Here is a 15616-nt window from a genome sequence, read left to right as displayed (position 1 = left end):
GAGTATCCGTCCCCTCCGCCGGGGCTCTGTACTCCCACCCCAGGTATCCGTCCCCCCTGCCGGGGCTCTGCGCCCCCCCCCGCGGGGTATCTCTCCCCCCCGGGGTATCTTTCCCCCCCCCGCCGGGGCTCTGCGCTGCCCCCGTGGTATCTTCCCCCCCCCCGCCGGGGCTCTGCGCTGCCCCCGGGGTATCTGCCCCCCCGTGGTATCTTTCCCCCCCCGCCGGGGCTCTGCGCTGCCCCCGGGGTATCTGCCCCCCCGTGGTATCTTCCCCCCCCCGCCGGGGCTCTGCGCTGCCCCCGGGGTATCTGCCCCCCCCCCCGCCGGGGCTCTGCGCTGCCCCCGGGGCTCTGCGCCCCCCCGCGGTATCTGTCCCCCCGCGCGCTACGGGCCCCTCCGGCTGCGCAGGTCCCGCTGGGAACCGCTCGGCGGCGGAGAGCCACGGCCCGGCCCGGCCCGAGCAGCGCGCGGGAGGCGGCGGGGCCCGGATGCAGCGACGTAGCGCAGCGCCCGAGCCCAAGATGGCGGCGCCGAGCAGGCAGTGAGCGGGGCCGGGCCGCGGACTACGGGCCTGTGGGGCATGGCGGGCGGTGGGGCTGGGGGTGTCAGAGGAGAGCAGAGGGGGGAGAGGTGAGTGGGGCATGGCGGGCGGTGGGGCTGGGGGTGTCAGAGGAGAGCAGAGGGGGGGAGGTGTGTGGGGCATGTCGGGCAGTGGGGCTGCGGGTGTCAGAGGAGAGCAGAGGGGGGAGAGGTGTGTGGGGCATGGCGGGCGGTGGGGCTGGGGGTGTCAGAGGAGAGCAGAGGGGGGAGAGGTGAGTGGGGCATGGCAGGCGGTGGGGCTGGGGGTGTCAGGAGAGCAGAGGAGGGAGAGGTGAGTGGGGCATGGCGGGCGGTGGGGCTGGGGGTGTCAGAGGAGAGCAGAGGGGGGAGAGGTGAGTGGGGCATGGCAGGCGGTGGGGCTGGGGGTGTCAGGAGAGCAGAGGGGGGAGAGGTGTGTGGGGCATGTCGGGCGGTGGGGCTGGGGGTGTCAGAGGAGAGCAGAGGGGGGAGAGGTGAGTGGGGCATGGCAGGCGGTGGGGCTGGGGGTGTCAGAGGAGAGCAGAGGGGGGAGAGGTGTGTGGGGCATGGCGGGCGGTGGGGCTGGGGGTGTCAGAGGAGAGCAGAGGGGGGAGAGGTGAGTGGGGCATGGCAGGCGGTGGGGCTGGGGGTGTCAGGAGAGCAGAGGGGGGAGAGGTGAGTGGGGCATGGCGGGCGGTGGGGCTGGGGGTGTCAGAGGAGAGCAGAGGGGGGAGAGGTGAGTGGGGCATGGCAGGCGGTGGGGCTGGGGGTGTCAGGAGAGCAGAGGGGGGAGAGGTGTGTGGGGCATGGCGGGCGGTGGGGCTGCGGGTGTCAGGAGAGCAGAGGGGGGAGAGGTGTGTGGGGCATGGCGGGCGGTGGGGCTGGGGGTGTCAGAGGAGAGCAGAGGGGGGAGAGGTGAGTGGGGCATGGCAGGCGGTGGGGCTGGGGGTGTCAGAGGAGAGCAGAGGGGGGGGAGGTGTGTGGGGCATGGCGGGCGGTGGGGCTGGGGGTGTCAGAGGAGAGCAGAGCGGGGGGAGGCGTGTGGGGCATGTCGGGCAGTGGGGCTGCGGGTGTCAGAGGAGAGCAGAGGGGGGAGAGGTGTGTGGGGCATGGCGGGCGGTGGAGCTGGGGGTGTCAGAGGAGAGCAGAGGGGGGAGAGGTGAGTGGGGCATGGCAGGCGGTGGGGCTGGGGGTGTCAGAGGAGAGCAGAGGGGGGGAGGTGTGTGGGGCATGGCGGGCGGTGGGGCTGGGGGTGTCAGAGGAGAGCAGAGGGGGGGGAGGCGTGTGGGGCATGTCGGGCAGTGGGGCTGCGGGTGTCAGAGGAGAGCAGAGGGGGGAGAGGTGTGTGGGGCATGGCGGGCGGTGGGGCTGGGGGTGTCAGAGGAGAGCAGAGGGGGGAGAGGTGTGTGGGGCATGTCGGGCGGTGGGGCTGCGGGTGTCAGGAGAGCAGAGGGGGGAGAGGTGTGTGGGGCATGGCGGGCGGTGGGGCTGGGGGTGTCAGAGGAGAGCAGAGGGGGGAGAGGTGTGTGGGGCATGTGGGGCTGCGGGTGTCAGGAGAGCAGAGGGGGGAGAGGTGTGTGGGGCATGGCGGGCGGTGGGGCTGGGGGTGTCAGAGGAGAGCAGAGGGGGGAGAGGTGTGTGGGGCATGGCGGGCGGTGGGGCTGGGGGTGTCAGAGGAGAGCAGAGGGGGGGAGGTGTGTGGGGCATGGCGGGCAGTGGGGCTGCGGGTGTCAGAGGAGAGCAGAGGGGGGAGAGGTGAGTGGGGCATGGCGGGCGGTGGGGCTGGGGGTGTCAGAGGAGAGCAGAGGGGGGGAGGTGTGTGGGGCATGTCGGGCAGTGGGGCTGCGGGTGTCAGAGGAGAGCAGAGGGGGGAGAGGTGTGTGGGGCATGGCGGGCGGTGGGGCTGGGGGTGTCAGAGGAGAGCAGAGGGGGGAGAGGTGAGTGGGGCATGGCAGGCGGTGGGGCTGGGGGTGTCAGGAGAGCAGAGGAGGGAGAGGTGAGTGGGGCATGGCGGGCGGTGGGGCTGGGGGTGTCAGAGGAGAGCAGAGGGGGGAGAGGTGAGTGGGGCATGGCAGGCGGTGGGGCTGGGGGTGTCAGGAGAGCAGAGGGGGGAGAGGTGTGTGGGGCATGTCGGGCGGTGGGGCTGGGGGTGTCAGAGGAGAGCAGAGGGGGGAGAGGTGAGTGGGGCATGGCAGGCGGTGGGGCTGGGGGTGTCAGAGGAGAGCAGAGGGGGGAGAGGTGTGTGGGGCATGGCGGGCGGTGGGGCTGGGGGTGTCAGAGGAGAGCAGAGGGGGGAGAGGTGAGTGGGGCATGGCAGGCGGTGGGGCTGGGGGTGTCAGGAGAGCAGAGGGGGGAGAGGTGAGTGGGGCATGGCGGGCGGTGGGGCTGGGGGTGTCAGAGGAGAGCAGAGGGGGGAGAGGTGAGTGGGGCATGGCAGGCGGTGGGGCTGGGGGTGTCAGGAGAGCAGAGGGGGGAGAGGTGTGTGGGGCATGGCGGGCGGTGGGGCTGCGGGTGTCAGGAGAGCAGAGGGGGGAGAGGTGTGTGGGGCATGGCGGGCGGTGGGGCTGGGGGTGTCAGAGGAGAGCAGAGGGGGGAGAGGTGAGTGGGGCATGGCAGGCGGTGGGGCTGGGGGTGTCAGAGGAGAGCAGAGGGGGGGGAGGTGTGTGGGGCATGGCGGGCGGTGGGGCTGGGGGTGTCAGAGGAGAGCAGAGCGGGGGGAGGCGTGTGGGGCATGTCGGGCAGTGGGGCTGCGGGTGTCAGAGGAGAGCAGAGGGGGGAGAGGTGTGTGGGGCATGGCGGGCGGTGGAGCTGGGGGTGTCAGAGGAGAGCAGAGGGGGGAGAGGTGAGTGGGGCATGGCAGGCGGTGGGGCTGGGGGTGTCAGAGGAGAGCAGAGGGGGGGAGGTGTGTGGGGCATGGCGGGCGGTGGGGCTGGGGGTGTCAGAGGAGAGCAGAGGGGGGGGAGGCGTGTGGGGCATGTCGGGCAGTGGGGCTGCGGGTGTCAGAGGAGAGCAGAGGGGGGAGAGGTGTGTGGGGCATGGCGGGCGGTGGGGCTGGGGGTGTCAGAGGAGAGCAGAGGGGGGAGAGGTGTGTGGGGCATGTCGGGCGGTGGGGCTGCGGGTGTCAGGAGAGCAGAGGGGGGAGAGGTGTGTGGGGCATGGCGGGCGGTGGGGCTGGGGGTGTCAGAGGAGAGCAGAGGGGGGAGAGGTGTGTGGGGCATGTGGGGCTGCGGGTGTCAGGAGAGCAGAGGGGGGAGAGGTGTGTGGGGCATGGCGGGCGGTGGGGCTGGGGGTGTCAGAGGAGAGCAGAGGGGGGAGAGGTGAGTGGGGCATGGCGGGCTCGGGGTGTCAGAGGAGAGCAGAGGGGGAAGAGGTGTGTGGGGCATGTCGGGCTGTGGGTGTCAGAGGAGAGCAGAGGGGGGAGAGGTGAGTGGGGCATGGCGGGCTCGGGGTGTCAGAGGAGAGCAGAGGGGGAAGAGGTGTGTGGGGCATGTCGGGCTGTGGGTGTCAGAGGAGAGCAGAGGGGGGAGAGGTGAGTGGGGCATGGCGGGCTGGGGGTGTCAGAGGAGAGCAGAGGGGGGAGAGGTGAGTGGGGCATGTCGGGCTGTGGGGCTCGGGGTGTCAGAGGAGAGCAGAGGGGGGAGAGGTGTGTGGGGCATGTCGGGCTGTGGGTGTCAGAGGAGAGCAGAGGGGGGAGAGGTGAGTGGGGCATGGCGGGCTGGGGGTGTCAGAGGAGAGCAGAGGGGGGAGAGGTGAGTGGGGCATGTCGGGCTGGGGGTGTCAGAGGAGAGCAGAGGGGGGAGAGGTGTGTGGGGCATGGCGGGCTGGGGGTGTCAGAGGAGAGCAGAGGGGGGAGAGGTGTGTGGGGCATGGCGGGCTGTGGGGCTGCAGGTGTCAGGAGAGCAGAGGGGGGAGAGGTGAGTGGGGCATGGCGGGCGGTGGGGCTGGGGGTGTCAGAGGAGAGCAGAGGGGGGAGAGGTGAGTGGGGCATGTCGGGCTGTGGGGCTCGGGGTGTCAGAGGAGAGCAGAGGGGGGAGAGGTGTGTGGGGCATGTCGGGCTGGGGGTGTCAGAGGAGAGCAGAGGGGGGAGAGGTGTGTGGGGCATGGCGGGCTGTGGGGCTGCAGGTGTCAGGAGAGCAGAGGGGGGAGAGGTGAGTGGGGCATGGCGGGCTCGGGGTGTCAGAGGAGAGCAGAGGGGGGAGAGGTGAGTGGGCCATTCCGGGCTTTGGGGCTGGGGGTGTCAGAGAAGAGCAGCGGGGGAGGAGGTGAGTGGGGCATGGCGGGCTGTGGGGCTGTGGGTGTCAGAGGAGAGCAGAGGGGGGAGAGGTGTGTGGGGCATGGTGGGCTGTGGGTGTCGGAGAGCAGAGGGGGGAGAGGTGTGTGGGGCATGGCGGGCTTTGGGGCTGGGGGTGTCAGAGAAGAGCAGCGGGGGAGAGGTGAGTGGGGCATGGCGGGCTGTGGGGCTGTGGGTGTCAGAGGAGAGCAGAGGGGGGAGAGGTGTGTGGGGCATGGCGGGCTTTGGGGCTGGGGGTGTCAGAGAAGAGCAGCAGGGGGAGAAGTGAGTGGGCCATGGCGGGCTTTGGGGCTGGGGGTGTCAGAGAAGAGCAGCGGGGGAGAGGTGAGTGGGGCATGGCGGGCTGTGGGGCTGTGGGTGTCAGAGGAGAGCAGAGGGGGGAGAGGTGTGTGGGGCATGGCGGGCTGTGGGGCTGGGGGTGTCAGAGAAGAGCAGCAGGGGGAGAAGTGAGTGGGCCATGGCGGGCTTTGGGGCTGGGGGTGTCAGAGAAGAGCAGCGGGGGAGAGGTGAGTGGGGCATGGCGGGCTGTGGGGCTGGGGGTGTCAGAGAAGAGCAGCAGGGGGAGAAGTGAGTGGGCCATGGCGGGCTTTGGGGCTGGGGGTGTCAGAGAAGAGCAGCGGGGGAGAGGTGAGTGGGGCATGGCAGGCTGTGGGGCTCTGAGTGATGCTATAGGGGAGAGTAGTGGAAGGGGGAATGACATAGGGTGGTTTCGGGACTGTGGTTGTGGGTGATGGCAGCGTGCAGAAGGCTGGGGAAGAGGTCTGGGGCGGGGGATGCCCATGAGGATGTGGGAAGTGAGGGTAAGGTGAGGGCCAGTTGTGGTATGGTGGCCTTGAAGGAAAGTGTGCAAGGATGGGAGCTTTATGGATATTAGGAACTGTGTAATAAGCTGAAACAGCAACGCAGGGTCCTGTGGCACCTTATAGACTAACAGAAAAGTTTTGAGCATGAGCTTTCGTGAGCACAGACTCACTTCACAGACCAGCCTCTGAAGAAGTGAGTCTGTGCTCACGAAAGCTCATGCTCAAAACTTTTCTGTTAGTCTGTAAGGTGCCACAGGACCCTTCGTTGCTGTTATAGATCCAGAGTAACGTGGCTACCCCTCCGATACGTAATAAGCTGAGAGGCTCTTGTGGGACACAGCGGGCGTCACCAGTACCTGGTGTTGGAAGGGGGTCTGGGTACTGTTAGGGAAGGAGAAGCAGGGGCATGAGCACCTGGGGCGGGTGGTGGGGATATTGGGCAGCTCCTGCAGAGCTTGAGGCAAGTAGCTCACCTTTGGGGCAATGGGGTTACTTGCCTGGGCCCCTGCAAAACAGCATGGGGGATTGGGATGTGTGGTGAAACAACCAGCACTTGGAGCTGTGTGATAACAGGAAGACTGACAAATGACTTTTAAACCTTTAAACTGCTGTTGTAACCAATTTCTGTGCCCATGTCACTGACCCCAAGATGTGCCGAATTAAAGCCAAATGAGGTTTAATGCTCAATTTCTCTCCCCCCACCCACAGTGACAGAGAGAGAGCCGTGTTAGTCTGTATTCTATCAAAACAAAAAAGCACTTTAAAGACTAACAAAATAATTTATTAGGTGATGAGTTTTTGTGGGACAGACCCACTTTTTCAGATCATAGTTTTACCAGAACAGACTCAATATATAAAGCACAGAGGTCCAAAAATTATCATCAAGGTTGGCAAATCAGAAGAGCAGAGGGGCAGCAGGATGGGGGTGTGCGGTGGGGAAGTTAAGTTAGGTAAAACAAAGTATGTAGAATATCAGAGGGGTAGCCGTGTTAGTCTGGATCTGTAGTAGCAACGAAGGGTCCTGTGGCACCTTATAGACTAACAGAAAAGTTTAGAGTATGAGCTTTCGTGAGTTAACTCACTTCTTCAGATGCTCATGGTCTAAACTTTTCTGTTAGTCTGTAAGGTGCCACAGGACCCTTTGTTGCTGCTACAGATCCAGACTAACACAGCTACCTTCGTTGCTGCTAAAGTATGTAAAAGAGTCCTTTTAATGGGCCAGGTAATTGCTGTCCTGGTTCAAACCACGTGTTAATATGTCAAATTTGAATATAAATGACAGTTCTGAGCATTCCCTCTCTGTAAATGGTTGTTAAAGGTCCTTTCCAGTAAAACACAGACTTTCAGGTCATTAACAGAATGGCCCGCTCCATTAAAATGCTGGTTGACAGGTTTGTGAGTTAGTTGTTTTTTGATTATCAGAGGGGTAGCCGTGTTAGTCTGGATCTGTAACAGCAACAAAGGGTCCTGTGGCACCTTATAGACTAACAGAAAAGTTTTGAGCATGAGCTTCGTGAGCACAGACTCACAGGCATCTGATGAAGTGAGTCTGTGCTCACGAAAGCTCATGCTCAAAACTTTTCTGTTAGTCTGTAAGGTGTTTTTTGATGTCTGTTTTGTGTCTACTCATTCTTTGTGGAAGAGTGTTTGCAGTCTGTCCTATATACATGGTGTGTGGGCATTGTTGGCACAGGATGACAAATATGATGTTAGCTGAGGAACAGGAGAATGCCCATGATTCTGTGAATAACATGGTTAGGTCCAACAAGAAGTCCTGTGGCACCTTATAGACTAACAGATATTTTGGAGCATAAGCTTTTGTGGGCAAAGATCCGCTTCATCAGATGCATAGGGGGAGGGTTTGATGAGTATTTAAAGATACATAGTACTGATAAAGGGCCATTTCCACTCTGACTGAATGAACCTTGTCAGTTCTCGCCCTCCCTTTTACTGGGACCCCACTCTTTAAATATCCCTCTGAACCCCTCCGCCCCCTCCCTCCACTCATGCATCGATGAAACAGGTCTTTGCCCACAAAAGCTTATGCTCCAAAATACCTGTTAGTCTATAAGGTACCACAGGACTTCTTGTTGTTCTCAAAGATACAGACTAACACGGCTACCTCTCTGATATGTGGTTAGGTCCAGTGATGGTGTCTCCAGAATAGATATGTGGACAAAGTTGGCAATGGGGCTTCTTGCAAGGAAAAGTTGCAGGATTGGTGGTGTTGTGGTATAGCCTGTGGTTGCTCGTGAGAATCCTCATAAGGTTGGTAGGTTGTCCCTCCAGTGTTTGCTTTCTGCATTTCCCTATGATGGACCACTGGAATTAGAAATCAACAAATCACATTTGCTTTTGTTGTATTCAGATTCGCTCCAGAGTCTCAGGACTGCAACTTTGAGTAGAGCAGACATTTCAAGGGGAATGTTGTTTCTTTGTTTTTAAAAGCAACTGTTTAGCCTGGAAGTTTCTTCAAACAAATTAATAGACATGTGTCATTGGATCTAGAGCTAGTAAAAGTTTATTTTCTGTAAATCTAATTTTGGAGTCAAATTTATTATTTACTTCCTGTACAACTCACAGAGCTTTTCCAAACAGGAAGGAAGGCGTGCTCCCTGCCGCTAGGATAGCAGCTGGCAAACTGACCTGTGGGCTGCATGTGGCCCAAGAGACATTTGGTTTATTGTTGCCCACATCTAAGGTTATTCAATTCCGCTGGTTTTTGCCTGCATAGTTTTCTTTCTGTCCACATGTAAAGCAAGGGCACGTGAAGGGAGGCACATGCTGATTCCACAGAACATTGACTTGCGAGCTGTGTGCTCCCTCATCGTCCAGTCAAAGTGCTGCTAAGGTCTATTGGGCACACCTTGTAAATTCTAAGTACACAAGTGCAGTTATAGCAAAACTACCCTGTCCCTGGACACTGTTGTAGCTACCACATTTTTGCAGCCCACTGAGATAAAAGAGGGCTACTCACTAGCCTAGGCTGCCTACTGTTGCCCTAGGAGTTCTTAGGCCTGTTCCTTACATAAAAATCAGACTTGAATGACATAGCTAAAATCATCTATCTCTTGTCCTCTTCTACTACACTCATCACCTTCCAGTAGCTCCTTAACTGACATGATTGACATCTGTCACATGTGATTACTCCTTTCCCATCCTGCTAACCAGAGCAGAATTTTTATGCAGTGGAGTGTTTTGTTTTGGTAGGTTCTTTTTAAAAATATTCCTGTTCTCTATGTATCCAAGAAGTCCAGTCAAAGAAGTGTCCCTTAATTTGGAGTGGAAGGTGGTGTGAGGTTTGGGATTGTCTTTAGTTCCACAATCCAGGACCAGCTCCCTTAGGAAATGTTGCTTGTACTGTAGAGTTCATTTGTGTAGGGGAGTGGAATTATCAACTCCAGACTTCATTCTGGATCTTGAAGTCCTGGTGTACTTCTGTAGTACAAGTAACAAATAATAATGGGTGATCTGGGTAATAGATGGCCTGGACCCAGGTCTTTGCATGCCTTGGTGACAGTATTGAGACCTTGAACTTTACTTGATGTTTTATTACAGTGGCTGTCAACTTTTCCTGACTACTGTACAGTGTGCCAGGTACAATATGCCAGGGAAGGCGTGCTTTCCTTGAAGTTGCCACTGTAATGGTGCTGGACAACTGGGATATAATGTCCCCATTCCTCTGTAGCTCCCCTGCTTCTACTATATCCCTGACCCCTGAAGGTCCCTGCTGCTCGCTGCTTCCCTCTTCCTGGAGATGGGAAGTGAGGAACAACTGGGAGAGCCAGTGCCTGATAGCCTGAAGAGGCTAAGCTGTGTGCTGCTGGGGGTGGCTGCTTGGTGGGGAACCGGGGTAAGGCCTTCAGGAGCTGGCGCTAGGAGAGGCTGCCATTGCTGATCTGGGGAGGCTGGTGGCTCAGCTTAGCACTGGGACTGGTCGGACTATGGCTGAGCAGTGGCCAGCCCACTGCTCCCACTGGGTGCCAGTTCAGCCAAGGGCTGGGGTTGGCCCAGTACCCTGGGACCAGGAGAGCGGTGGCCCTATCTAGTTCTTGGGGGCCTGGTGGGTCTGTGGGGCCGACAGCAGTGGCTTGGTCTGATGTGTCTGGGACAGGTGAGCAAGGGCTCTTCTGGTCAGGGTGGCCCCTCAGGCTTTTCCTTTTACCAGTGCAGGTGTTTGGGGGGCAGGGGAGGGTCAGTGGGCTGGCCTCCCCAAAGTGAGGCTGTATCCACCATCCATATGTATCCCTTTCAGGAGTTTCATTTGTCTTGCATACCCCTCAGTTTCAATTCACCTTAAAGCTACTTGCCTACAAAATCAGACATAAAATTGTGTGTCACAGCACACTACTACTGAAAAATTTCTTTCTGATTTTTACCATATAATTATAGAATAGAACTTGGAATATAAATACTGTACTTATATGTCAGTGTATACTATAGAAAGCAAAATAAATATTTTATTGTATGAAATTTTAGCGTGCAGTGACTTTGCTAGTGGTTTTTGTTTAGCTTGTAAAACTAGGCAAATCTGTAGATGAATTGATGTATGCAAAGCACCTGGTTGAGAACTACTTTTCTACAGGAATCCTCTGTAGAGTGCATCTACAAGTTTTTATGTCAGGGATGGGGAACGCTTTTTGGGTTGGAGGTCACAGGAAAATCAGTTGTGGGGGCACATAAAAGTGAGAAACAACCCCCCACCAAAATTACTGTGAATGGCCTTAGTGTGTGGGAGTGTGCTGCTGAGGAGTAGGTGTGGGGCCTGGGCAGGAGGGAAGGTTCAGGAATGGGTTGGAGGTGGGTGTCTGGAGTCTGAATTAGGATGTTAAAGATTAACCAGTTAGCTGCTGTTGGCTAGAGCAGCCCCCATCCAGGGCAGAGTAGCAAAACAAATGCTTATTTGTAGGCTTGGCAGAATTTCATTTTTTTTTTTTTGAATAATCTCAACAGTTAACATCAGTTTTGGTTGTGTGAGATTATGGGCGCTGAGATTGAGGGCAGACAATAATTATGTAATGACAATAGATATTGAAGTTGAAAAAGTTAAACTTTTATAACCAAGAAAACACAAAGGGCTTGTCTATGCTACCTCCCTACTTCGAAGGGAACATGGTAAGTAGGGTGTCGGGAGATTATTAATGAAGTGCTGCAGTGCATCTGCAGCACTTCATTTAGCTAATTCTCCCCTGTAGCAACTTCAAAGTGCCGGCTTGCATCTAGCCGCAGCTCACCTGCTGGTACTTCGAAGTGTCTGGGCAACTTTGAAGTCCCTTTACGCCTCACAATTTTGAGGAGTAAAGAGATTTCGAAATTGCCCTGGCACTTCGAAGTACCAGCAGGTGAGCCATGGCTAGACATGAGCCATCCCTGAAATGTAACACTTTGAAGTTGCCGCGGGTGAGAATTAGCTTAACGAAGTGCTGCATATGCAGTGCAGCACTTTATTAATAATCTTCCGACACCCTACTTACCATCCTCCCTTCGAAGTGGGGGGGGGTAGCGTAGACAAACCCAAATTGTGAAAACCATGTCAAAATATACAAACTAAATGACCTTAAATCAAACTTCAGTAAGTTGTCAATCAGCTTTTTTATTATTGTTGGAAATTGTTTTTTGAGGTGTGTGTACAATATTACAGCCATTTTTAATCATATGAATAATAATAAGCTCTAGCCTAGTTTTTTCTTGTGGCAGGGTGGGCTTTCAAGAGGGATGCAGGTAAGAGAACTTTGTGGCTTGAGAATTGCATTTACTACAGAGTGAATGCAATGGGAAAAAGTGTAAAGACAGTTGTAGGAGAAGCATATGAATGGTGACAAGACTGGCTAAACTGTGTCAGATAATGTCCTGCTTAACTCCCAATAACAGTGGCACTGATACTGATCTTGGTAGTGTGCAGTTTTCTGTTCTGGGTAGTTGTTTTCTTTGTCTTGAACTATAATATATATTTAATAGAGTATTTATTTGCCATATTATTGTAAAATGAAGGGTGATTTCTAATCCTTTTCTACAGATATGGGCTTATTTTGCCCAAGAAAACTCTACAGAAAACTCTGATTTTGAAGAAACCTTCAGTCTTTGCCGATGACTCTGAGGAGGAGGTTAGTTATCAATAATTTTCTCCAAGTATCATTAAAATGTACGGTTCATTCTGCTGCTTCTCAGTACATTGTATGGAGGATTGCTTTGAGCTGAATATTGATGGGGAGCGTTTTTACGGGCAGGTATCTGCTAATAACAGAAGATCAAACTCAATATACATTTCATTTCTAAAATCCCCTCTTGAGTAGCATGATCTGGTGGTTAAATCAAAGAGCTGGGCTGGAGGAGTGAGATGTGGGCTCTCTCTCTGATTCTGCCACTGACTTGTTCAACCTTGAGCAAGGAACGTAATATCTCTGGATGCAAGTAGTTCTCCAAACTAGATTTTTGCTATTCCAGGAATGTTACCTCCAGAATCTCAAAAGACTTTTAAAGACTCATTTCTTCAGCTTACCTGTATATTTAAAATAAGTCTACGCTTATGCTTCTAGAATTGTTTTGTCTGGGGCATTTCTGAAGAACACAGTGCAATTCAAAGTTCACAGAATTCTATATTATTTTTAAGGGACTTTGTTTTAGATATTTTTGAAATATAAATCGGTGTTCTAATAGCATGAGCCAACTTCTTCTGACATCATATCTAGAACTTTATGAAAACAGTGTAAAATTAGCGCTAATGGGTATGCCAGTTCTGTTATTTTAACACAATACATAACAAACAGTCAAAATTGTGCACCTGAATGTCGTCTAGTTATGCCATACTCATTTGGAGTTATTTGTGTAGTGTGAAATGGAGCATAAGTTATCATAGGTTGATCATTTGTGGGTTATGAATTTCTACTCCGAAAAACACAGATAAAATTACCCTATATTCCTTTGTCAGTTGAGCTAACATGTTCTACTCCTGCATATAAAGCATGGTAGATTCATTTAAATCAAGGAAATTTAAATCACCAAAACAAATTAATTTATTTAAATCATGTTAACAAAAAAGCTAAGACTGACTGCACTTAATTTTGGAGTAAGACCCACGGAATTCACTGGCCCTTCTGGTTCTTGAGTATTGAATGGGCTTCCCTTGGGAAAGCTGAGTTATGCTGAAGTAAAATAAAGAATAGACTTATGGCATTGCCACTAGAGTCCCTGGCCATGATATTCCAAAATAAGGGACATATGTAATATGAAATAAGAAAATGACAGTGGGAACTGGCAATGCTAGATTTCTCTTATTGCAGCTTTCTGTACTGTACGCTTGAGTGATAGATTCTAAACCTATTTACCTAATTAAACAAATCACAAGGACCAGGTAAGCTAAACTATTTTCTAGCAACATCCAACATGAGAAACAGCTTGGGAATATACTTTCAAATCACACACTAAAAGGCATAGAGACAGTCTTGAAGAATGATGCAGTGCAAAGTGAATTATTGAAGTTACTAGCCAGTTGATCCACTCAGTAAAATCTACATCTGCATTCACATAATTTTCTCCCAATAAGCAGTTTTCCTTGTGATGTTTCATTGTTGCAACTAGGCCCTGCATCATCATCTTGCACTGTTTACACTTCACGTGTTTTCTTTTTTACCCAAGGAACAAATTTCTTCAAAATATTTCCAAATAGCTGTGAAAAATTTTCTGTGGAAAAACTGTGAGGCAATATAGGAAGCTGTGTGTGTGCTGAATGATGTCTTCCTTTTTTCTTTCCAGTGCACTCCACTGTTCCTTTCTTTCTGTGCTGCCTCCATCCTCTTCTATACATTGGCTCTCTGTCTTTAAGTCAGTGTATCAACTAATGCCTCTGCTGTGCTTAGCCAAGGTCCACTGCCACATAAACTCTGTACAAAAACAGCCCTCTCTAGCTTATGTTTTTCTTTGCCACATTACTTTTTAGTCTCCTCAGAAACAGAAACTGAAGGTCCAGAACTTTCAAGAAGCAAGAGCTAGTAGTCAGACTCATAGACTAGAGCCATTAATTCATTTATTGAGATTGTATATGTATATGTAGCATGTTTGTGATGAGAGATAATCATAACTTATTTTTAGATGAAAAGCTGAGTATTTTATTGATCAAAAATTAAAAATTCTGATTTAAATTAAAAATCTTATTTTTAATTTTTAAATAATTTTTTATCTACCATATATAAAGAAAAATATTCCATAGACTAGTTTGGTGGCTGGTTGAGCAAGTTGAACATATTATACATGTGGGCCAAATAAAACATGAAATGTCTCATAAATCTCAAGAACAGAATGAAATAATTGTACTAGTTAAGATGTTTTTATGAACAGTTTGAATTAAACAAAAGGATGAATTATAGCTCATCCTTAACATTACACAAAAGGGGTTCCAGTCCTGTAAACACCCACACACACAGTGATGTAAATAGTCTAATTTAGTTTAGCCGTGATACTCATATGAGTAAAGTTAAATACATGAATAAGTGTTTTCAGGATCTGGGCCAAATTTTCACAAAGATTCTTTGACAGCTTATTTTTGCTAAGCACTCATAAAAATTAAGTTCATAACTGGCATGGAGCATAATTAGGAAGTGAAGCGATCTTCTGGAAACCTAAACTTTGTGGAGGTTAAAGAATTCCTGCTTTGTCATTAGTTGATTGGGATATGGAAGAACACTGTATTACTTTTTGTATGTTTTCCTTGATGATGCAATTTAATTTCTGGATGACAACTTCCATGACATTTGAAGTAGAACATGAGAACATTGAACAGTACTGCTAGTACATGACTTAGCTAAACCGGAACTCTGATTCTTCTGCTATGTTCCTGTGGAAATTTCAGCAGTCCAATAAATTTTTCTGTTAAAGTTTGCTCTCTTTTGTTATTAGGGTTGCACAGTGTTGCTTAAATATTTATATTTTAGCAGCTATCACAGTTATGACACTATTTTGTGCTTTAAAACTCAGACCTCAAAAATTTAGACTTTGGGAAAATTAAATTTTTCTTATTTGCTGAAAGTATTTTCTTTTAAATTCAGCACACAACTTATTTCTCTAATAAATACAACATACAGCACAAATATAGCAAAAGAATTACTCTGTGATCTCTCAAGTTAATTAGTTTTTAATGAGCAATTATTTCCTAAGAAATCCATGCTTATGTCAGTAATATGAATGTTCTTAGAATCATATAATCCTAAGGCTGGAGGCAAATTCATGGCAGTTATTTTCCCTCTGTAATCTTTTGGTTCACAGTACAGTTTTCACATTTTCAGATAGTGTGAATATTTTTAAATGGCCCAATATCCCTTTAACATTTTTATTTTAATGATTTGAGCATAAATATCAGTCCATTAAGGAAAATACTGTCAATTCACATTTGAGCCAACATTATTTTAAAATCAAAATCACATATTTACACGTTAGAATATTAATAATTTGTTCTAAAATATTAACTTTAAGCAGTAATGCTATCCAGTTTTTGCAGCACTGAGAACCTGAAAGTGAAGGGTTTATAAACAAAACTAAAACTGATTCAAAGTAAAGCCCTGCAACTCCATGGATATTTGCTTTATATCAGTGGGTATCCACATCCACAATGTCAGTGCATATCTGTACCTAATTTTTGCTGGTGCAGATACAGATACAAATTTTGTATCCATGCAGGGCTCTCTCTATTCATTAATTTTTATTGTCCAAGATGGAGAAATACAATTTCCTTTCTACCATTTACTTTTTGCATTATTAGTTTTGAGTAATCTATGGCCTTACTAGTAAGCAAGAAATTAGCTTTTTAAAAAACATGTGATGTATAAATTCATGCAGTCCACATTTTAAAAAATATATATTGTTAACTTAATAATTTCTACTGGCTCCAGCAGAGGGTGCAGCAACCCATGCAAATTACAGTTCAGTGTGCACTACTGGCAGGAGACAGGAGACTGGCAGGAGGGTGTGGGGA

The 15616-nt window shown here is 51.4% G+C and overlaps 1 protein-coding gene across 5 annotated transcripts in view; it reads left to right on the top strand.

Moving 5' to 3' along the window:
* NSRP1 (nuclear speckle splicing regulatory protein 1) overlaps positions 1 to 15616 on the top strand; it is a 146607-nt gene that overhangs the window by 679 nt on the left and 130312 nt on the right. For 3 of the 5 annotated variants that reach the window (XR_012648194.1, XM_075014059.1, XM_075014055.1), the window contains exons 1-2: positions 369 to 541; positions 11669 to 11756. Coding sequence is in view for 3 of the 5 variants with exons in the window: in XM_075014059.1 (XP_074870160.1) it covers positions 489 to 541; positions 11669 to 11756 (141 nt within the window). In the remaining 2 variants the exon portion in view is untranslated. Of the gene's footprint in view, positions 1 to 368; positions 542 to 565; positions 631 to 11668; positions 11757 to 15616 lie in introns of those variants that run through there. The other 2 variants (XM_075014056.1, XM_075014057.1) reach the window with 2 other exon arrangements.

The sequence above is a fragment of the Carettochelys insculpta genome, chromosome 19 (assembly GCF_033958435.1).
Source record: "Carettochelys insculpta isolate YL-2023 chromosome 19, ASM3395843v1, whole genome shotgun sequence".
Taxonomy (NCBI): Eukaryota; Metazoa; Chordata; order Testudines; family Carettochelyidae; genus Carettochelys; species Carettochelys insculpta.
The sequence above is the reverse complement of the archived record's forward strand: the minus strand, read 5'-3'. Positions and strand labels throughout refer to the sequence as shown.